The sequence below is a fragment of the Staurois parvus genome, unplaced genomic scaffold (genome assembly GCF_062004578.1).
Source record: "Staurois parvus isolate SC_StPar_1 unplaced genomic scaffold, SC_StPar_1.0 ptg000129l, whole genome shotgun sequence".
Taxonomy (NCBI): domain Eukaryota; kingdom Metazoa; phylum Chordata; class Amphibia; order Anura; family Ranidae; genus Staurois; species Staurois parvus.
In genome coordinates, this window is record NW_028317925.1 from 1,783,314 (window position 1) to 1,808,619 (window position 25,306).

The window sequence follows — 25,306 nt, forward strand, 5'->3', positions numbered from 1 at the left end:
CACTGAATCTTTATTATTAGAACAGAAGCGTTATGTGATAATTCCGATGACAGCTCTGTATCTATTTTGCTTTCTTTATTCACATTTTTTTTTTACTGAGCATCTGTAAGAGCAGATTGTGTTATGAACTTATTAGGTGCAATTTCATGTTTATGTATCCTTCTCAATGAGAAATATTGACTAAATATTTTCAATGTTTCAGAGAAGCAGAGAGCCACACAGCCAACTTCTGCTCGGTTCACATCACCAAAGTGCTGGCTTTTTTCTGTCTTCCAACAAACATTACACTAGATGGTTCATTTGTATGCTATTGTAGTTTTTGCACGATATCCGCATAACTGTAGCACTGCTGATAAAAATGACAATTAAACCCATGTATCGTGTACATTTCAGTAAGTACATCATTCCCCTGCTTTCCTTATAGAAGCTGCTGTCACAGCAATGTAATTGTCACAGCGATCACTATCATTGCTAGCCACTGGGATACAGGAGAGGGCTGGATGCATCAAGAGTACCATTTATTTTATAAACCCTGACAATCAGTTCAATTAAAGAATGAATTCTAAATGCGTATATTCACTGTTATATGATTTTCTAAATTGAAGATATACCGAATGCCAAATACTATGTTAGCTCACAGAGCAAGTGCAATCCTGAGAGGAACACAAGCTTGCAGAGAAGGCTTAATGCTGGCTATAGTCTATGAATGTTGATGAGTATTTATTTCTCTACGTCACTTTGCACAGGCGCTGTGTGTTGGGACACAGACACACATACACATTGAGTCACAAACACCCAGAGATACGTGCACATAGGTATTTATACATACAGGCTGTACAGCATATATATATATATATATATATATATATATATATATATATATATATGTGAATATAGATTTCATATAAATAGCATTCCTTATTTCCCATCAAAAGTGTGTTATCTGTGGATAATGACAAAGTGCTGCTACAGTACTGGGTGCTCTTGCACATGTCATCTAAAACAACCTAGGGATCATTTAAAGGTGCTACCCTAGCACAATATGCTGTAGCATATGCAATCTATTAAAAACAACATGAATAGTGGCAAAGTGCTGCCCTAGCACAGGGTGGTGTTGCATATGCCATGTATAGAAACCTAGAGATAATGGCAATCTGCTGCCTTAGCACTGGATGCTGTTGCATATGTCAACTCTAAAAACAAAAAGAACTATGGATAATGTAAATTGCTGCCTTAGCACTGGGTGCTGTTGCATATGCCTTCTATTTAAAACAAACAAACTATGGATAATATAAATTGCTGCCTTAGCACTGGGTGCGGTTGCATATGCCTTCTATTAAAACAAAACCAAAAAAAAAAAAAAAAACTATGGATGATGTAAATAGCTGCTGTAGCACTTGGTGCTGTGGCATATGTAATAAAAAAAAAATAATAACTATGGATAATGTAAACTGCTGCCATAGCACTGGATGTTGCAGATGCCATCTCTAAAAAAAATGGGTTATGGTCAGGTGTTGTTCTAGCACTATGTTCTGTTGCATCTACAATCTGTAGGAAACTATGCACATAATGGCAAGCTGGTGCCTTGACACTGGGTGCTGCTGCATATGCCATCTATAAAAACCTAAGGACAATAGCAAGCTAGTGCCCTGGCACTGTGTGTTGTTGCACATGCCATCTAAAATTTTAAAAAACTATGGATAATGGTCAGGTGCTGTCCTAGCACTATATGCTGTTGAATGCAGCAGCATCCAGTGCTAGGGCAGCACCTGATCGTTATTCATAGATTGTTATAGATGACATATGCAAGAGCACACAGTGCTAGGGCACCAGCCTTCTATTTAAAAAAAACAAACTGTGGATGATGGCAAGCTGGTGCGCTAGTACTGGGTGCTGTTGCATATGCCATTTAAAAAAAACCCTATGGATAGTGACAAGCTACTGCCCTAGCACTGGGAGCTATTGCATATGCCATTTATAAAAAAAACAAAACAAAAACAAAAAAAACTATGAATAATGACAAGCTGCTGCTTAACACTAGTTACTATTGCTTTTGCCTTCAACAACCTATGGATAATAGTAAGATGCTACCTTAGCACTGATTACTGTTGCAAATGTCATCTATAACAACCTTTGGATAATAGCAAGCTGGTGCCATAGTACTGGGTGCTATTGCATATGCCATAAAAACAAAATAATAAAAAAAGATTAAAAAAAAAACTATGAAAAATTAGCAAGCTGCACTAGTTACTGTTGCCTTTGCCTTCTATCACAACCTATGGATAATAGTAATGCACTGCCTTATTATTGGCTGCTGTTGCAAATGCCATTTACAACAACCTTTGGATAATAGCAAGTTGGTGCCCTAGCATTGGATGCTGTTGTATAAGCTATCTGAATAAAAAACTATGGATAGTGGCAAGCTACTGATAGAACTGGGAGCTATTGCATATGCCATCTAAAAAAAACTATGAAAAATAGCAAGCTACTGCCTTAGCACTAGTTACTATTGCCTTTGCCTTGTATCACAACCTATGGATAATAGTAAGGTGCTGCCTTATCATTGGCTGCTGTTGCACATGCCATCTATAACAACCTTTAGATAGTAGCAAGTTGGTGCCCTAGCACTGGTTGCTTTTGCCTTTGCCATCTAAAAAAAACCCCTATGGATAGTGGCAAGCTACTGAAAGTACTGGGAGCTATTGCATATGCCATCTAAAAAAAACTATGAAAAATAGCAAGCTGCTGCCTTAGCACTAGTTACTATTGCCTTTTTGCCTTGTATCACAACCTATGGCTGCTGTTGCAAATGTCATCTGTAACAACCTTTGGATAGTAGCAAGTTGGTGCCCTAGTACTGGGTGCTGTTGCGTATGCCATCTAAAAAAAACCCTATGGATAGTGGCAAGCTACTGACCTAGCACTGGGAGCTATTGCATATGCCATAAAAAAGGAATAAAAAAGATAAAAAAATAAAAAAACTATGAAAAATTAGCAAGCTGCTGCCTTAACACTAGTTACTGTTGCCTTTGCCTTTTATCACAACCTATGGATAATAGTAATGTGCTGCCTTATGATTGGCTGCTGTTGCAAATGCCATCTATAACAACCTTTAGATAGTAGCAAATTGGTGCCCTAGCACTGGATGCTGTTGCATATGCCATCTAAAAAAAAAAACACAATCAACACCAACCCTATTGATAGTGGCAAGCTACTGATAGTACTGCCTATTGATACTATTGCCTTTGGCTTGTATCACAACCTATGGCTGCTGTTGCAAATGTCATCTATAACAACCTTTGGATAGTAGCAAGTTGGTGCCCTAGCCCTGGGTGCTGTTGCATATACCATGTAATAACATATGGATAATAGCAAACGTCTACCTTAGCCCAGGGTGCTGTTGTATATGCCATTTAGAACAACCTATGGATAATAGCAAACGTCTACCTTAGCCCAGGGTGCTGTTGTATATGCCATTTAGAACAACCTATGGATAATAGCAAACGTCTACCTTAGCCCAGGGTGCTGTTGTATATGCCATTTAGAACAACCTATGGATAATAGGAAATTGCTGCATTATGCTGAGTGCTATTGTATATGTCATCTCTAACAACCTATAGAAAATAGGAAATTGCTGCATTAGTACTGAGTGCTATTGTATATGCCATCTCTAACAGCCTGTGGATAATAGCAATGTGCTGCTTTAGCAGTGGGTATATGCCATCTGTAAGAATGTATGGCTAATAGTAAATGACTGCCTTAGCACTGATGAGTGCCATCTGGAACACCCTATGGATAATAGGAAGGTGCTGCCTTAGCCCTGGGTGCTGTAGCACATTGTCTGGCTAGGTAGAAAGCCCAGGCGTCAGTACTGAGGATCTGCCTCTACATCAGAGAGGAGCGAGTAGCGGGAGGTGGTGCTGAAAGAACAGCTCCCTCTCTATTCCAGCCCAGAAGCAGTGGAGAGCTATGGGAGGGACGTGGTGCTGAAAGAACAGCTCCCGGGTCTTGCGGAACGTGTGGTCGTCCAAGCCCAGTGTACAAGTCCAGCATCCAGCACTCCATCCATGTGCCAGCACCAATGAATGTCTCTGCCGGCGCAGCTTCCATCGTAGAGCCGTGTTCCTCCACACATCACTAGGGCACAGAGCGTTTTCCCAGCGTGGATGGCAGCGGCGCTGAAGGCTCAGCTTCCCATGTACTAGTTCCTTTGTCTCCCCCTACCTGATGTCATTTGATTGCTTCTGTGCCGGACTGCTCTGCTGGGGCTTGCCGTAAATGCTTGACTTCACTTGGAATGCCCTGATGCTGGATCTTCACAGATTTCATGGCGGTGGCACGAAAAATCAAAACTTTGCTGACTGTCAATATCCTGGTGTTCGTAGGCATCATCCTGTTTTCGGTATACTGCAGGATCCAGGACAGGTCCCAGGAGCTGGTGCAGATTGTAAGAAGTTCTGACCGCAGAGTGAGGAGCAGAAACACCAAACTGGGGGCATTAGTTGACCGAGAGTCTATCCTGCAAAGACTGGACCATCTAGAGGAAGTCGTGTACAATCAACTAAATGGTAAGATACTCTGACCAATTGTGGGGTTCTTTTGCCTTTTTTGTCAATATGCATGGCATGATCTAGTACTGTGATTCATTGTTGGCATCACAGTACTGAATTCACAAAAAATTCTGGTCAAAGAGGCTGCTATGGATTTTAGGTTGAATACATTTAAAGTGATTAATGCGATTGAATATTACTCCACAGCATATTCAAGCCTGATACCAATATAACTCAAAGTAGAGATCATGAGATGCATGTGCAATGTAATCATGTCTTTTAGTATATAAAGTATATCATTCATTATATTTGCATTGGCAACACTGGGGACAGGGATGTGTAAAAAGTGTCAACCACGAGCTTGTCATTAGTAAACGTCAAGCGTGACCTTTCATGCATAAGCAAAGTAAAATGTTCGTCCATCTCACAGATAATTGATTACATTTGCTTCACTATGTACACACGTCACTGACCTTGGACATGCGCCTGCTCTAGTGCTAGATGTTCCAGATTATATGAAGCCAATAGCAGAAGTGTTTATGTTGGATTCCGACAAATTACAGATCTAGAGGTTTTAACCAGAAACCTTCCTTCCCTATTACTGGGCCACTTAACTAAATGGTAAAAAAATAAATAAAAAAAAAATCAAATATTGGAATGCATTGGAGCAGAAACATTCATTTACTGAAAACTAGCTTAAAAGCAAAAGGTCAGTGGGCAATCACTGCTGGCAGCAAGGAAGCCTCAGTAAACAGTAACATGTTCCCTAGATCTGATCATTCATTGCTCTCAGTTAAGTATTGCAGGATTTGTGGGGGTTGGTTTACTAAAGGAATAGGTCATTCACTTAGCCTAGAAAAGCTGTGATTGCTTTAACTATATTTAAAGAAACTCATATTTTCTAAAAATCCTGTTGATGTTTGGGTATTTTAAAGTAAGCACAGATTTGCTAGGTTATGTTTATTTCTTGAACCTGTGGTATATTTTTTTTTAGTAAACCTTGAACATGCTTGTAGTCAGAGTTTGTGTCATGTACCCAAAATGACTTTAAAGTTCAAAACTTTTCTTCCTTTTAAATGGCTTTTTTTCCATCCAAAAACTACAAATATAACTAATACCTTTAATTATTCAACTATGAAGGCTATTACCATTAACAATATGCTCTGGCACTGAAGAGGTTAATAATGACAACGTGAATAATACTGGCCCTACAGTCAATAACAGGGATCTCTGCTGTAGATGCCATTGATTTATTGTTGTTCTTTATTATGTAGTATTGCCAAGTGTGCACGAGTATTTGCAGACCAAAAACTGTTCACAGAAAACATTCCCTCAAGGGGTAATTTTGAAGTGATCAGTAATTATTTCAAATAAAACATATTTTACTGACTAAATAATTAGCCTGCTCACTGACTACAGTAAAAAAAATCCACATTTTGGCTGCTTCCAGAGGCAAAATGCTTTAGGTCAGCAGTGTAAAGCTTTGCTTCTTTTTTTACTTTCTGTTTGCTTTGCTTCTTTTCCTACTTTCTTTTTAATTAAGTGTTGATAGATGGTATAAGTTGTTCACTCCTTAAAGGAAACCAGTATTTGGAGAATATAGAGGCTATAATTGCTGGCCTTTCTGAAAATGCTAATTCCTTGGCTGAAATGCAGATCCAGTTGCTTCAAACTGACCTGAAAGTAAACTAGCATCTAACTGGTATGCTTCTTTTGGGTCACTTTTGGGAAAGTGAAGAAGCCAGACACAGCCAGGCAACTAGTATTTTCAGAGCAAGGTCAGCAATTTCAGCCCTGGTTTTTCTATTAGCACAGGTTTCCTTAAAGAGTCACTTGTTCAGTGTGAAAATGTAGTAAGACATCTGATGTATATCATTTTCATCTAACAATTGTCCTGTGAATATATTTCAACTTTTATACTGAAATAAAACTGAAATAACTATCAACTAACAAGTAAGTTAAACAACTCTTTCAGTATTAATGTTAAAAGCTCTGGGTGAAGATACAGTATATTTATAGAAAGCTTTTGTCCATATCCAAGTAATATTTCAGCATTTTACACACATGGGCAATTTGAATTGCATATCTCTGATGCAAACATTACCTGTACATTCGAATACTGTGGGCATTACAAAGTCATGGCAATTCTGTTAGTATTTGTAAAGTGCTTGTAAATCATAATTTTCTTTTGTAATAACAAATATGTCATACTTACCTGCTCTGTGCAATGGTTTTGCACAGAGCAGCCCCCATCCTCCTCTTCTGGGGTCCCTCACTGGCACTCCTAGCTTCTCCCCTCATTAAGATAAAAAACATTCTGCCTTTAGAATCACTAGTAAATCAAGTAATCAAGTAAATCACTAGTAAATCAAGAGTAAATTGTATCTAAAATAAAAACAGGGATTCTTTGGCTGTCAGAGTTTCTGCTGGTGAGACCTATTTTACGTTTTGGTCCACAAAATCATTATCATTGGGACTAAATGTGAGGGAGATCTCAGAAATTTGAATTGTCCCTGGAACAGGAATAAGGGAGATATCTTTGAATGGAGAGACTTTCAGCAGTGACAGCTGACTAACAGAGGGTATCTCTGTTGTTGAAGAGATTTCATCTTACTTCCTGATGGGGCTGCAGGGCCAGAAGTTAACAATAATCTCTCCAAAAAGTTTTTCAATTATAGTTTTAAATTGTAAAAGTGTAAAAGCATCAAACTGCAAAACTGTTATATTTGAGATTCATTTGTTTGGAATGATAAAGATTGTATTGTATGTTGACTGTGCTTTCCAAGAACATAATCAATGTTACTATCTATCTATCTATCTATCTATCTATCTATCTATGATAAATGTATCTAAAGCCAACATGTTTTTTTTCTAACAGTTTTAGTTTAGATTATTATTACAGGTACTTACATAACGCCATCAATTTATGCAGCACTTTACATATATATTGTACATTCAAATCAGTCCCTAACGCTCAAAGGGCGTACAATCTAAGGTCCCTAACTTACATTCATACATACACATACTAGGGCATATTTAGACAGAATTCAATTAACCTACCAGCATGTCTTTGGAGTGTGGGAGGAAACTTGAGCACCCGGAGGAAACCCACGCAGGCACAGGAAGAACATGCAAACTCCTGGCAGGTGGTGCCATGGTTGGAATTCGAACCAATGACCCTAGTACTGCCAGGTGGAAGTGCTAACCACTTAGCCACTGTGCTGCCCAGTAGGAAATAGTTAGAAGAGTTAGAACTCCTGTCAGTGTATATTGTTATCTATGTTTCTTCTGGGGGGATTTACCCCTGCTATTTGTCCTGTGGACTAATTTCATCAGATTGGAAAGTTTACAGTTGTCACTGGATCAGAAATAGACTGGAAAATCTTCCAGGGCGTACCTTTGTTTTGATGACAACTGCTTTTTATTTACTGCCTGTTGTGTTTTCAGAGGAGGAAATGAAAGGAAATTTCCCCACTGGGATACAGACACTGGAAATACATTCTGACAGGGGTTTTAATTATTACCTACCCTATCAAAAACTTCAACATATTTTGGGTTTTGATATAGTTTAAATTGTGCATGTGTTTGTTGTCATATTGGCGTACCAAATAAATTTTATGATCACTTCATGAATGACCATTAGTTTTTGATGGAATAATGAGAGTTGGGAAATTTAAGATGGTTAAGATGTTCTACTGCTTTTCTCTAAAAGCTGAAAAATTGGATGTCATGCCTGTGGACAGCTCAAGTTTAAAAATACTAATAAATGACCTCAACTAAACAATTTTTTAAAAAGAGCCCACTCCTTATGTGATTTTGCAGTGAAATTGTTTAGGCATATTTTAGTTTAGATAATTATTTAGTGTGATTTTCAGGGCCAACAATTGTTTAATGCTTATGGTTCTCTGGTATCCTTTGAATTTGTTGCACTTGTACCAGGCCCAACCATAGAAAATAATAGCACTCTCAGATGCAGATATTTACAGTCCTCAGTGCCCTGGCCTTCCCGGAGTCAGACAGTTATTAAATCATAAAACAGTTTGGCAAACATTGAAGTTGTCATGTATGTACAAGGCCTAGCCTTGTAGAATAAAAGCTGCATCTGCCATAAAATTGTTGCATGCACCTATGACAACTATTAACCTCTAAAGGGTCAAGTGCAGGCTCAAGATGCTAGAGTACTGTAGGATATAAACACTTTTCAACCCTAAATGGAATATGGCAATGAGTGCTCTGACTTGTCTGTATCTAAGATCCCTATATCTGTTTTACAATGTATTTAAATAAGCGGGGGGGGGGGCTTCTTTTTATTTTTTAATAATTTGAAGGCTGGTTTAAAGTTGTTTTGCATGGTGAAGGGAAGAATCTGATATCATCATAGTGAAAGGAATCATCATCTAAATGTTTGAAATATCAAAATATCAGTTTAGGGCATTCAAATTAAAGTACAAATCACGATCTTTAATTTGGCTTGCGGGATGAGATGTAAGAAATTTTTTACCAAGCCTTTGTCAAAGAAGAGAACCTGTGTTTATTTTGACCACTTGCCTATCGGGCACTCTCACCCCCCTTCCTGTCCAGGCCAATTTTCAGCTTTCATTGTTGTCGTACTTTGAATGACTATTGCGCGGTCATGCAACACTGTACCCAAATGAAATGTTTATAATTTTTTTGAGACATATAGAGCTTTCCTTTGGTTGTATTTAATCACCACTGGGTTTTTTATTTTGTGCTAAACAATGAAAAAATACCAAAAATTTTGAAAATTTTTTTCTGAGTTTCTGTTATAAAATTTTGCAAACAGGTAATTTTTCTCCTTCACTGATGTGTGCTCATGAGGCTGCACTGATAGGCATTGATATGCCGCACTAATGGGCACTGATAGGGATGCAGTGATGGGCACTGACAAGGAGGCACTGATGAGGCTGCACTGATATGCAGTACTAATAGGGGGCACTAATGGGCACTGATAGGTGGCACTGAACGTCCCTGATAGCACTGACTGGCGGCACTGATGGGCACTGACTGGCAGCACTGATGGACACTGAATGTCGGCGCTGATGGATAAAAAGGGCGTTGTGGACGGCCCTTTACCATGTCATGGAATTAGCTGGAATTACAGTGATCACATAGCTTGCTGAGTGCATGCCCCAGGGGGACCACGGGAGGCATGGTTCTGAAGGACGTCATATGACGCCCCCCCCCCCCCAGAACTAGATGAATGCGCTGTAGCCGTTCTTCAGCTATTACCTGGTAGTCAAGTGTTTAAACAACAAATCAGCCTAGTAATATATAAAATATACACTCACCTGCCACTTTATTAGGTACACCTTGGTAGTACTGGGTTGGACCCCCTTATGCCTTCAGAACTGCCTTAATTCTTCGTGGCATAGATTGAAGGTGTTGGAAACACTCCTCTGAGATTTTGGTCAATATTGACATGAGGTACTGTTGCCTATCATTTCAAACCAGTCTGCTCATTCTCCTCTGATATCAACAAGGCATTTTAGTTCAAACAACTGACGCTTACTGGATATTTTCTCTTTTTTGGACCATTCTCTGTAAACCCTAGAGATGGTTGTGTGTGAAAATCCCAGTAGATCAGCGCTTTTTTAAATACACAGACAAGTCCCTCTGGCACCAACAACCATGCCACATTAAAAGTCACTTAAACCCCCATTCTCCCTCATTCTGATGCTCAGTTTGAACTTAAGCAAGTCATCCTTACCACATCTAGATGCCTAAATGCATTGAGTTGCTATCATGTAATTGGCTGATTAGCAATTTGTGTTACCAAGCAATTGAGCAGGTGTACCTAATAAATTGGCCAGGTAGTGTATGACCCAATGACCCAAGAAACTTAAAGAGCATCTTGTTGTAATTGGCATATTTTATATGAATAAACTGTTAGTGAGACATCTACTTTCATACTGTCTAGATCTTAGCAGTGTACACAGGCCCAGATTTTGGCCAATTTTTATGAACTTATTCAATAAGTAGTTATTCTACTGTTAGGTCAAATACTCTATATGTAAAAACCAGGATCAGTAGTTACTGTAGTGACAGGGGAGTATTGAACTTGAGATGTGGCTCTCTGCTGCTGACCTTTCCCCATTTTTAGTCCCCTTTTAGTCACTTGCAACTCTATTCAATTGAAAACACTTGTTCAAAGAGGAAATCATATCATTTTATTGGTGTGAGAGACTACGCAGAGAGGTTTGAATTGCAATGGGTAGGGGTTTTGTACACCATGTAAATAAGCTTTTTTAGATAGACCAGGTAGACCATGGCTTAGGGGGCCTTGGAAACCAGGGTCTGTGCCTTGTCATTTGAAAATGTGCCTATTAATTATACTTCTGCTCTTTTTTAGGCTCACAGAGCCTTATTCCTTGCCAAACCACTGTTGCTACTTTACTATTCAGGTTTTAAGGAGGTGATGGCAGCAGCAGTGCACACTAGATCCTCTAACTGCCTGCCCACACTCTTAGCCCCAGTGTCTAGTGAGTTATTACCTTATACTTTGCTAGCTTTGCTTGATGTGGAGGCTGCAGCTTTCAGACTTAGCCAGGACCAGGGGCGGACTGACAATGAAAGGTACCAGGGGCATCTCATGGGGCCCCCTACTGACCCCGGGCCCTCGGGCAGTGCCCGAGTGCTCGAATGGTCAGTCCGCCCCTGGCCAGGACATTAACAGAAATGAAGGAGATGTTGCTTGAGCTTGTGAAAGTGTCTGCCAGAGCCTAAGAGAGTTGCCTTGTAAACCTAGAGGAATTGTTGCTTGAGTCCTGGGAAGACCTGCCTAAATTTTAGAGATTGTCTACATAAATGCTGCTAACTGCTGCTTGAGCCTGTAGAGCCTGAGGAAGTCACTACTTGTCACAATAATCTCGATTAGTTTGCCATATACAGCAAACATAAATTAGAACAGTGCAGCACTCTAACACAGTAAAAAGAAGTAATAAGTGCATAATCATATTATATGTGAACAATCTTAAGTCCAAATGACCCAATATGCATATAAAGATAAATATTTGTAATGTGCAATATAAACTGAAAGTATAATCATTATCACTATCCCTTTAAATGAAAATAATGCCAAAGATAGTAATTGCTGTCTCTTTAAATACCATAAATAGAGCAATGGACCCTCAAAATATAAATGAATATGTGAACCAACAAAAAATATAATTATTTTATAGCCACAGTGTACTGTGTCAACCAAAATAAAAATTAATTTGTGTTCTTTATCTCGTGCATCCAAGTAGATTCTGATCTAGTGATATGCTAATCCACTATGTGAACCACTACCAAACACACTGCACTCACCAGAGAGTATAGCTGCCTAAATTACAGGCCGATAACCGCACTATGTATATTCCTCAAGACACAGAACTTAGCCTCCATCTGGATGGAACGGTCCCTTTAAGGATAACGGGTCTCTGGTAATGGCATCAAAGGTGTCCTGTTTGACATATAGCTACAGATATAGTGGAACTTTTGGAGTACAGAATGGAAAGCTGCTCTGTCCCAGAGGTCTTTATTGTGTCCAAACACTGTGCTAAGTTGAGGCCCAACATAGCATCTGTACAAAGGACAGTCTTAGTGATGTAGTGGAGTTTTGTCAGGAAAAAGTTAGAAGAAATACGACTGTAAAAAGCTTAACTGTTGTACTCCCTGGATCTTGGTCAGTATTGAGACTGTCAGACTACCTTTTGGCTCAGTTCCCTCTCACATCATAGTGGATCTACCAAGTGATTCAGCAGACAACCTCCCACTTGGAATATTGGGGTGAATCTTTATGCAGAGGGCTGAACAGAAGAGGCTGAGGATTTATGGCTTCTAGATGTTCCACTGTACTTGTGTAGAAGTAAGAGTTACAAGGTGCTAATATCTTGGAAGCTCCAATGGTTTCGTAGCCTCTCACAGTCCAGTCCACAAAGCGCTTGGACACCAGCCGCTTATTTTTTGTTGGTTCACATATTAATTTCTATTTTGAGGGTTCGTTGGTCTATTTATGGTATTTAAAGAGACAGTGATCACAATCTGTGCTGTTATTTTTGTTTAAAGGGATAGTGAGTATACTTTCAGTTTATATTGCACATGGTAAATATTTATCTTTAGATGCATATTGGGTAATTTATATGGACCTAGGATTGTTCACATATAATGTGATTTTGCAGTTATTAATTCTTTTTACTGTGTCAGAGCACTGCATTGCTTTTATTTATGCACTGTGGATGTTTTGTCTATGGACCTTTTGTGCTGTTTTTTTCTTGGACACCGAGTGCTGATCCTTAAGCTCTTTTTGATATAAAGTAAACAGCCCATGAGAATTTGCATATTCACCACTAACCAAGAATGAATGAGGACACTACACTGACCACCAATGTACGACGTTACCACACAGACCAGGGAAGGGAACTCTACTGAGTCCCATAAAGACATGGAAGTCAGCAGGGCATCCAGGAGATGGACACTCTTTTATCACAGGTAAAAGGAGATGTAGTATTTATCTTTTTTTCAACAGGGTCACTTTAATCCACTGTGTTTTTTGAGGGGAGGGAGGTCTGTGTTATGTGTGTTCAAGGAAAGAAGGGGGGAGAGTTCCTGAAGCATATGAGGGGAATTGGAGGGCTGCACAAAGTAACTGGCCTCGAGGAGAAAAAAGTATACATCTGGCCCTGATTGTGGTTATTCATATATCCAAAAGACATGTTGGCTTCCAGGGTGCAGAGAACCTGGTGTTATGTAGTTCTTAAAACAAATGAAAACATAAAGTGATCCCTTCCTCCATATAAACACACACACCATGAACTATACTGTTGATCTTAACACCTTCCCTATCCCCTGACCCAATCCCTTAAACGTAAGCGTAATCCTATAATACTTAATATCCGCCCTAACATTATACACTTAACCCTTACTCTTGTCCTGAAAATTACCCCTTAACACTTTACCACAGCCCAACTTTAACCCTTAACTTAACAAAAAAAGCTTTTTAATTACCCTTAACCCTAAAATGTAGCCTTAATTCCCTAAAATAAACCTTTATCTTAATTCTTAACCAGTATCTTCAAAACGTAACACTATGCTAACCCATTCAAATCCATAGGTACTTTCTTCTGAGTTTTGAGATGCCACTGCAAAAAATTACTGTTTTATCCTAAGGTACATGTGTGCAAAATGGGAGAATAGGTAAGTTTCCCTGCAAGACTAGGAATAGTGCAGACTAAATATGCTAAAATATCTGAAACAGCTCTCTGCTAGCTAAACAAAAGATTATACATTTTACAGTTATATATCTTTTTTTTTCTTTTTTTTTTACACAAAAACGTTACAATATGTAAGTAATAAATCACAGTCGTGAAGACAGGATTCAGATACTGTATATGTGAAATAATCATCTATCATGTAGATATTTATGAGCCATAGAACATGCATCATTTTAAATTATAATACTGTACTAAAGAGCAAGGAAAACAGTAGCACCTTTTACTATTTCCTGCAATCTCATTTTGCCTAATATTAGATGCTCCAATATTTGTGCTGTTTTTGTTAACCTCTTTGTGTGGATGGGTTTTTTTTGGGCTAATGCACAGCAGCTAGCCTGTCTGAAAAGGATTTCTCTCTAACAACCACACAGGCAGCCAACACTTTTACATAATATTTTCATCTTGCACATGAACAGAACAAGCTCAGCTAATAGCCAGGGTTAGTGGGGTGTCCAGGTAACTGGAAAACAGCAAAATAGCCAATCCCAGATATTCACTTTATTAAAAACTGCTGCGGGAGTGTGATTGCAATTCATTCCCTCATCATAATCCTCTGTATGCAAGGTGGCATTAATAAATCATCAATGCAAGCAAAAAAAAAAAAAAAAACTATTTCCCAAATAGAGCATAACCTTTTGTGCCATAACCAGCACTAAGATCAGATACATATTTTACAGTAATTGTATCTTTTTCCAGTTTTACTCTCTCTTTCCAGTAATACGCAGCATTCATTGCAGTGCATTATTAAATGTTCTTCAAATGTGTTTGCTGCCTGCCTTTTTCTACCTTATTATTATTGATAATTATTTCAAAGGCTCCAAAATTTAACAATAGCATAAAAAATGCAGTGCGATGAAAGTGTAGAACATTTCAAATAAAAGGCAAAAATACCTATAATGTTCACAGTTCTTAACCACTCTAATATACGTTTCATTTGAATGGTTAGGTAGAAGCTTCTTTTACACATGGTGTGTCCCAAGTACAAACATCAAAGCTCTTTATGACTTTATATAACCGGCCACCAGTGCAGGAGATACAGTGGTAGACTATGGCAGGTAACCCCAAGGTGTTGAGGTTTTCCATATGTACAAAAGATAAAGCACCCTTAAATTTCATTGAACAGAATATAATTATACTTGGTAATGTAAGCAAAAAAAGAAAAAAATAATTCTATCTTGCTTTCCAGATCATTAAGAAAACATTAAAAAATAGCATGCAGGTCCAAATTACAATCTCTAGGGAACCTCTCATGGCATAAAACAACTGGAGATCATAGCAGTTGCTAGTACACAAACATAAGGATTACATAGCATTTATATTAGAATTAGTCGCTTGGATGGATGTTGATGTTCGGGTGCAAGAACGTAATGAAAGTAAACTAGGACGATCATAACAGGGGCATTTGAAAGATGAAGTCAAAACAAAGAACAATAAAGCATCTTTGCTGTACATCCATCCAGCTGTTATAGCAGGTCTATATTCCACATATTAATTTTACTGATTTTTCTCAGTATCTTCCTAATGTTCTAACATTTTCAAATGAGATTAAAAGGCAATTCTTTTTTTCATACTTTAGTGATCTATCTCAAAATTCAGATCTTGTTTTAAAAATGTTTTGATCTACATAGCAGTATGTTCCTGATAGAGTGCTTGGGACAGCAGGATAACAAATCTGTTTACATTTACTTTTTCTTAACTAGCACTTTTGTTATGTCTTAAGTGTTTTTAATAGCTGATTGAAAACATTTGAGCAGAAGTGGTTACTGGGGCTACAGAAAGAAGACTCCTGCAGCTCAGTTTGGGTTTCTGATTGGCAGGCTATACAGTAACTTGAAACACTGTAAATAAAGCTGCTGGTATCCAGCATCCAAGGATAGGGAATGTGGAAAGCATTATATTGTGATTGCAATATACATAATACCCCAAGTCAATGAACCAAGTCAATCATAATACTCAGTGCAATTAATATATTTACAATAAAAATAATCACAAATAAATAAATGTCCGTGCAAAAATATATATATATAATATTTCAAACGTAAGTCCTTATTTTCCCAAAAGTTCCAAAATGTGCTTCCACCTAATCACCACGTGAAAACCACGGTCTTGAGAACGCCCTGTGGGTGGGGCGAAACGTGTTGACGCACTTCCGGTCTGCCGTCATCTTGGCCTACGTTACTTCCGGTATTTGGAACGCACGCCGACTTTTGCGGTTCAAGCGGCCATTTTAGAGGTGGAAAGCTGGTCATCCTCTACAGTGATTCTTAAAGCGTGAGATCCCTATATTTACAATTTGGAAACTTGCTCCTTTGAAGCCTTTGAGGCTATTAAACAAGGCTTGTTATTTTATTGAAACATGTGAGTGTCCTTATTCTATGGATTTATATGGTATTGAGTGGCAGTATTACACTATGTAGCCTTTCTTTCCTTGCACATTATTGAGGATTCCATGGAGAAGTAGAGTGGAGTCGATTGCTGTATCTAAGCAGGGTGAAGAAGGTGATTTGAGTTCCTCTTGAGGGGCTATAGGATCCCTTATATCCTATGAGGCTTATTAATCACCTCCATCTGGTGAGTGCGGTCAATATTATTTTTCACGTGGTGATTAGGTGGAAGCACATTTTGGAACATTGTCTTGAAAATCCTTTTGGGAAAATAAGGACTTATGTTTGAAATATTATATATATATATATTTTTTTTTTTGCACAGACATTTATTTGTGATTATTTTTATTTATTTAATTTTTGCGCTGTTTTTTGTGTTATTCATTATTGGTGGTTTTCACTGGTGCACAGCTGCATAATTGTATACTTTCTTTGATTGGCGCTGGGATTTTTTAGTTTGAATATATTTACAATGTTCATGACAGTAGATCCATATGCTTGAAGGGTAGATTTACAAACTTTATCCATTTCAGACCCCCATCGTCTCTCCACACATTTTGCTACATACTTTAAATTTTACTACGGGGAGACCTTCACTATGATGTTTTGCAGCCAACAGGGCTATCTATTAAAACCAAGAGCTCAGGCCATGTAGGCCTAGGAATCTCTTAAAGAGAGTCTAACAGCATCAGGCAGGCCACCAAAGGACAGCTGTCCTTTTAAAATGAAACTGTGGTTGGAATCCTTGAGTAAAATTTCTAACTATGAACACCAAATTACCAACTAAATGTTATGTAACATAGCATTACATAAATCACCAACTTTACCCACAAAGCAACTAGACAAATCAGAAAACAGTAATGCAATATGCAAAGTGGCTAATTCAACTACTAAAACACCCTCACACATGTATTAGCTATAAAAGAAACAATGCAAGAATTATATGTCTTCTTTCATGAATAGTTAGGTACATTTGGTGAATTTATATGAAATGTACACAAAATTGTTTTATAAATATTAATTTGTTTGTATAGCTAAGCACACACTGTATATTCTACTTAGACCAGGGGTGCCAAACCTGTGACCCAAGTTGGCTATGAATCGTATAAACAAAATCGGAAACGTACTTAAAAATGTTGATTTTTAAAAAAATAAATTTCTGCAAAAATGTAGTGATACTTAGAGAACACATGCTGCAAAAGAAAAAATTTACAGTGTCTCTGTACTGGACTTTTATAAGTTTTATCTTTCCAAAGAAAAATATCTTCATAATCACACCTTATTCATGTCATCAGTTTTTAGCAGCACCTATATTTGCGATTAACTATATTCGAGGTTGAAGCACACAAAGGGCAAAATTAGAACCAAAATATCTGATGAGCACCTTGAGAATTCATTGAGAATTGCTATGGCATCTATTAAACCAGATATTTATGCAATAGTTTATCCATGTCAAATATTGCACTAGTTTTATTTTGCCCTCTTTTATTTTTATAATAAAAAATATTACCAAAAAAAATTAAGTTGTATTATACAAATAGGCACATTATCTATATCAGTAATTGTTAAATAGGACCTTCACCCTCCCCACCCCTCATTTTTGTCTTCATTAACCCCTGCTTACCTGGTTGAGGGTCCTTCACAGTTAACATAATCACCCGTCTAGCTTTGTCCTACTAAATCCTCTTCACTTATGCCCCTTCTGCCCCACACTCAGTCCTGCACTACCGCATTTTCATGTGTGATGTCATTGAGAAGCCGCTGGCTATACCAGGTTCAGCCGGCAGCTCTCCCATTGACTCACCATTAGGTCTGCCCCTTCCCCTTTGCTCAATGAAAGATTATGCCACCTGGGATAATTGAGATGCATATCCCAGGAGACACAGTGGGCAAAGTGCATGCCTAGGTGAATGCCATGCATGAAGGGGGGGCCTGAAGTGTTTTAATTAAAAGATAAACAAACAAGAGCCCTTTTTGAAAAGAGAGGAGTGGAAGGGTGCAGAGGAAGAAAGATAAAAATTAGGGTGAACATCTGCTTTAACTTGTGATCTGCCTGACTTTTTCTGCTCATCATCTATCCTTACTGTTAGTATATTTTTATATGTGGCCCAAGACAATTCCTTTTCTTCCAATGTGGCCCAGAGAAGTCAAAATGTTGGACACCCCTGACTGAAACTATGGATATGCAGTTTCAATCTAAAAACCATACAAGAATCAGTGGCTATACAGTTATGAGTTATGAAAGCTTCTGTCAGAGCCTGGGTCCGAACCCTGCCCTTCTGTGGGGAATGGCAATGTTTCTTCTTGCTGAGCCACCTGGAATGCTGGACAGCTCCCTTGACAATTATTTGAATGATCCTGCCTTTACCTTTTTTGTCATGAACCTTGAACCCCTTGCTCCTCCCATGAACTTCCGGATATAAGCCATGTCACTGCACTTCCTGTTTGCCAGATTATTGTGCTCTCCAGCCAGTATCTTGCTCCTTGCCTTCTCTGCTGTCATCCATATTTTACTACCGCTCGTTATTGACCCTTGGCTTGTTCTCGACTACGCTTCTGCCTGATCCCAACCTTTGACTGCTCATTACTGACCTTGGCTTGTTCTCAACTATGCTTCGACCTGATCCCAACCTGCAAGTGCTCATTACCAACCTTGGCTTGTTTACTGACCATGCTTCTGTTTGATACCTGCTTAATATGCTACTGGACCTCCGCTTGCTCACCTCCTGGTGGGGTGATCCTGAGGACTGCAACCTGGTGCTAACACGCAGCAAAATCCATCTCCACCAACAGGAACTCTGGTGAACACCAGTTAGTACTTAGACTCCGCATCTCAGGTGAGCCCACTCCTCTGCCACGGTGACCTGCCTGTGTACCTATCCTGCTGGTTTCGGTGTGAGCTGCTATAGCAACTGGTCTTCGAGCCTGACCCCTGATCATGACAGTTTCAGTGGTTTAGCATTTTGTTTTGTATTGGTACATATTTATTTTAAAGACAAACTAGTACTTCATATTTTAAAATTGTTTTTTATCTTTCTTTTACTACTTAATAAAATATATAATTATTTACAAATAAACACTAAATTCAGGGTGCATTCATGATGATGGGTTTTTCAAAGAGAGATCACAGAATAAGCTAATTGCCTTGAGACTAATTCTTTGTAAATAAAATAAATACTAATACAAGTAGTTCACTTTCTGCACCTTTGTTACAAAACAAATCTTTGATATGCAAATTACAAATTTTAGTTTTGAAGATACAAGACCAAAAATCAAGGTTAGACCGACCACCAGCAGCTAGGTCACCTAATGCATAAGAAAATGAGCGGAATGTATTCAGGCAGTGAACCAATTTGACAGTATTTACATGCATATCCTTCATCTGTAAGCAAGCAGATTATATTAATCAGTACATATACTGTGCACACATACAATAAATATCCCATTGCATTTAAAACTTTCCATCTACTTATTTCTAAGAAATGAGGACCTGACAAGTCCTTGTAAAGCATCTTAATAGCATATAAACTGCTAAGTGGCAGCATTCAAAAACATTTCAATAACACCTTTCTAACATGTCATATTTTCTCATCTCTTTACAGTGGTTGAGGTAGCACCTCAGACTTTCCAGAAATCTTATAGTACAAACCTGCTGTTCTTTGTTATATTTAAATCTAAATCAACTATCCTGAAATGCATGAATAATATATATATATATATATATATATATATATATATATATATAAAGATATATACACACAGTGGTGCAAAAAAGTATTTAGTCAGCCACCAATTGTGCAAGTTCTACCACTTAAAAAGATGAGAGAGGCCTGTAATTGGCATCATAGGTAGACCTCAACTATGAGAGACAAAATGAGAAAAAAATCCAGACAATCATATTGGCTAATTTGGAAAGAATTTATTTGCAAATTATGGTGGAAAATAAGTATTTGGTCAACATCAAAAGTTCATCTCAATACTTTGTTATATATCCTTTGTTGGCAATGACAGAGTTCAAACGTTTCCTGTAAGTCTTCACAAGGTTGGCACACACTGTTGCGGGTATGTTGGCCCATTCCTCCATGCAGATCTCCTCTAGAGCAGTGATGTTTTGGGGCTGTCGCTGGGCAACGCGGACTTTCAACTCCCTCCAAAGGTTTCCTATGGGGTTGAGATCTGGAGACTGGCTAGGCCACTCCAGGACCTTGAAATGCTTCTTACGAATCCACTCCTTCGTTGCCCGGGCGGTATGTTTGGGATCATTGTCATGTTGGAAGACCCAGCCACGTTTCATCTTCAATGCCCTTGCTCATGGAAGGAGGCTTGCACTCAAAATCTCACGATACATGGCCCCATTCATTCTGTCCTGTACATGGATCAGTCGCCCTGGTCCCTTTGCGGAGAAACAGCCCCAAAGTATGATGTTGCCACCCCCATGCTTCACAGTAGGTATGGTGTTCTTTGGATGCAACTCAACATTCTCTCTCCTCCAAACACGACGAGTTGTGTTTCTACCAAACAGTTCTATTTTGGTTTCATCTGACCATATGACATTCTCCCAATCCTCTTCTGGATCATCTAAATGCTCTCTAGCAAACTTCAGACGGGTCCAGACATGTACTGGCTTAAGCAGGGGGACACATCTGGCACTGCAGGATCTGAGTCCCTGGCGGCGTAGTGTGTTACTGATGGTAGCCTTTGTTACGTTGGTCCCAGCTCTCTGCAGGTCATTCACTAGGTCCCCCCGTGTGGTTCTGGGATTTTTGCTCACCGTTCTTGTGATCATTTTGACCCCACGGGGTGAGATCTTGCGTGGAGCCCCAGATCGAGAGAGATTATCAGTGGTCTTGTATGTCTTCCATTTTCTAATTATTGCTCCCACAGTTGATTTGTTCACACCAAGCTGCTTGCCTATTGCAGATTCAGTCTTCCCAGCCTGGTGCAGGTCTACAATTTTGTTTCTGGTGTCCTTCGACAGCTCTTTGGTCTTCACCATAGTGGAGTTTGGAGTGTGACTGTTTGAGGTTGTGGACAGGTGTCTTTTATACTGATAACAAGTTCAAACAGGTGCCATTGATACAGGTAATGAGTGCAGGACAGAGGAGCCTCTTAAAGAAGAAGGAAAAGGTCTGTGAGAGCCAGAAATCTTGCTTGTTTGTAGGTGACCAAATACTTATTTTCCACCATAATTTGCAAATAAATTCTTTCCAAAACAGCCAATGTGATTGTCTGGATTTTTTTTCTCATTTTGTCTCTGATAGTTGAGGTCTACCTATGATGCCAAATTACAGGCCTCTCTCATCTTTTTAAGTGGTAGAACTTGCACAATTGGCGGCTGACTAAATACTTTTTTGCCCCAATATATATATATATATATATATATATATATACACACACTATATTGCCAGAAGTATTGTGATACCCCTCCAAATCATTGGATTCAGGTGTTCCAATCACCTCCATGGCCACAGGTGTATAAAATCAAGCACCTAGGCAGGCAGTCTGCTTCTACAAACATTTATGAAAGGAATGGGTCACTTTCAGGATCTCAGTGAATTCAGGCATTGTACCGTGATAGGTTGCCACCTGTGCAATTAGTCCATCCATGAAATGTTCTTGCTACTAAATATTCCACAGTCAGCTATAAGTGGTATTATAACAAAGTGGAAGCAACTGGGAACAACAGCAACTCAGTCATGAAGTGGTAGGCCATGTAAAATGGCAGAGCGGGGTCAGCGCATGCTGAAGCTCACAGTGCACAGAAGTCACCAACTATCTGCAGAGTCAATAGCCAAAGACCTCCAAACTTCGTGTGCCTTCAGATTAGCACAACAATGCATAAAGAACTTAATGGAATGGGTTTCCATAGCCGGGCAGCTGCATTCAAGCCTTACATCACCAAGTGCAATGCAAAGCATGGGATGCAGTGGTGTAAAGAACGCCACCACTGGACTCTAGAGCAATGGAGATGTGTTCTCTGGAGTGACAAATCACGCTTCTCTGGAAATCTGATAAATGTGTCTGGGTTTGGTGTTTGCCAGGAGAACGGTACTTGCCTGACTACATTGTGCCAAGTGTAAAGTTTGGTGGAGAGAGGATTATGGTGTGGGGTTATTTTTCAGGGGTTGGGCTGAAATGTTCCAGTGAAGGGAGCTCTTAAGGCATCAGTATACCAAGACATTTTGGACAATTTCATGCTCCCAACTTTGTAAGAACCATTTGGGGATGGCCCCTTCCTTTTCCAAAATGACTGGTGCACATAGCATGGTCCATAAAGACATTGATGAGCGAGTTTGAGGTGGAGGAACTTGACTGGCCTGCACAGAGTCCCGACCTCAACCTGATAGAACACTTTTGGGATGAATTAGAGCGGAGACTGCAAGCCAGTGCCCGACCTCACAAATGCACTTCTGGAAAAATGGTCAAACATTCCCATAGACACACTCCTAAACCTGGTGGACAGCCTTTCCAGAAGAGTTGAAGCTGTTATACATGCAAAGGGTGGACCAACTCAACTATTGAACCCTACGGACTAAGACTGGGATGCCATTAAAGTCCATGTGTATGTAAAGGCAGACGTCCCAATACTTTTGGTAATATAGTGTGTGTGTGTGTATGTATATATATATGCACATACACTTTATATACTGTACTATATATGAATATTTGAATAGATAGATAGGATATATAGAACAGCCTATTTATGCTGTGATAGCATCTGGCATCCTCTCATGATTGTTCTTTAAATGTCCTTCTCACATTATAAGCATAAGCAACAAGAGTCAACAGCTCAAGAAGGGACTTCAGTTTAATGTTAGTGTAATTTATTCAGGCACAAAGCACACAGATTTCCACCATAGTGCATGTTAATTTGGTTTCATGTGGATGCTAATGAGTTTATGATCACATTATATTGCTTAATTGTCACACGTAAAAAAATGGCATTGGAGGTTTGAGGCTGGGAAATATGTCAATGCCTAGTGAATTCAAACTGACTTTGATTGAGTGGTAGGAATAATAAATTGAAGGAACAGTAAACATACTCGGATATCATGTAAATACTTTTGTGAAAAGAAGTACTAAAATGTTGTAGGTGAATGATACATATCTTTTTTTATTCCATAGCTCCATATATTCAATGTATAGATATGTACATTATGACTGCTGAGTGAATATACAGAATAGGATTTCAAGTTTAGAAAATTTGAATACATCACTTAGTATAGCATATAGGTGTACTGTCTGCCTTGTAGGTATCAATCAACAGCTAAAATATTATTGTGTTATCTGTAAGGAAGGACATCAGTTATATTGACCAGGCTACATATCTTGGGAGCCAGTTATGGTGACTATTAATAATGAGCAAATCTGCCAGCCTTCAATTCAATGAGAATGTGTTGAATTATATACAACATTAAACTGGAATTTTGAATTTGTATTGCTTTGCAGTCAAAGGGACACTATTGTGGCAGTCACGTTGACCCTTTGAGGGGTTCCTAGACATGCAATCATCATCCAAATGGCATGGGAAGCTCACCACTCTGTACTCTTTTAATTGTAAAATACACCAAAAGAGAACAAAAAACAAAATATTCATTTTTTTTTAAACATTTTCACATTTCCAACTATTTTGACCCTAATCTTTTCAACTGTGTAAAAAAAAATACAAATATCAATATACACTGCTCAAAAAACTTAAGGAACACTTTGAAAACACATCAGATCTCAATGGGAAAAAATATCATGCTGGATATCTATACTGAAATGGAATGGGTAATGTGTTAGGAACGTAAGGATGCCCCATCGTTTGATGGAAATAAAAATTATCAACCTACAGAGGACTGAATTCAAAGACACCCCAAAAATAAAAGTGAAAAAAATGATGCAGCAGGCTAGTCCCTTTTGCTGATATTTTATTGCAGCAACTCAAAATGGTGCTCAATAGTTTGTATGGCCCCCACATGCTTATATGCATGCCTGTATAAAATAAAGAAAAGTGAGCGCACTTCAGTGAGCGGCAAATGCACAAAAGGAACTACAAGCCCTTCCAACCAGAATAGAAACAATAAAGTGCAGCGCTACAAAAATAATATCCAAGTGACAATTATATATGCGGTCATCAAATATAGGAATATTGAAGATGATAAACAGTTCAGTGATGGGGGACTCTCAGGGAGTATAGGTGCAATCCAATCCCAGGAATAGATAAATTGCCTGCTTACCAGAAGCGCAATATCAATACGCATGTACAGGTTATATGTAGCCGGGGTCCCATGTAGGCGCTGCTTTATAGTACCCAGATGGTCCGTCGGTGGTAAGACGATGCTGGCCTGGTCGGATCACACTGCTCCTTGGATCCACGCAGAGAACCTGAAAATGCTGGGGCTGAGGTATGGGAACTCAGTGCCAGATGTAAGGAGTAAAAATACTCATAGTGTAGTATGTTTTAAAATTATTTATTAAATCCAATAACGTAAGCCATAAAAGTTACAAAACGCATGCCTGCAGCCTGTAGCCAGTATAAGCAGCTTGAAAAAAAGATTCTATACACTGACCAGTGAATACCAAAGGTGGGCCGCCGGACCTCCTGACCCAGCGGCGTAACGTCAAGGCGTGCGAAGGCTCCTCCTAGATGCGTTTCGTGTCAATACACGTCTACCGTAGGGGTGATGCCATGCATGCCTGACTTCTGTTTGCCTCTTTAAATGATTCAAAAATTGCGCCAAACCGCAGTAGCGCCGCCTCGCTGACGATCGGCGCTACTGCGCATGCGCGGGCGCCATTTTCCTGTGGTTTGGAAACCATAAAGATGGCCGCCGCGTGTCCCACTGCGCATGCGCGAATAGTCCGGTCGCCATTTTCTCGGTTGGATATAGACATCCAGCCGATCCACAGTGCGCATGCGCGAACCGGGACAGCGGCCATTTTCTAGTGGATTTGAAATGTGAAAGAGGGGACTGGAGCCAGAATGACTGATCCACCGTATACAGGGAAAACAGTCAGGCGACAGTCCTCTGGATATTACCAAGCTATGTACCCCACAGGAGGGACTATATGAATATATTATCGGTTCTAGGGCATAAGAGGGATCAGATCTTCT

General features: G+C 39.1%; 1 protein-coding gene across 1 annotated transcript in view; it reads left to right on the forward strand.

The window, feature by feature from the left end:
• The first annotated feature begins 3,837 nt into the window (after positions 1-3,837).
• Positions 3,838-25,306, forward strand: part of GALNT9 (polypeptide N-acetylgalactosaminyltransferase 9) — a 482,832-nt gene continuing 461,363 nt past the window's right edge. Inside the window, exon 1 of the mRNA XM_089672443.1 lies at positions 3,838-4,568. Coding sequence (XP_089528569.1) covers positions 4,328-4,568 — 241 coding nt within the window. The 5' untranslated portion in view covers positions 3,838-4,327. The remainder of the gene's footprint in view (positions 4,569-25,306) is intronic.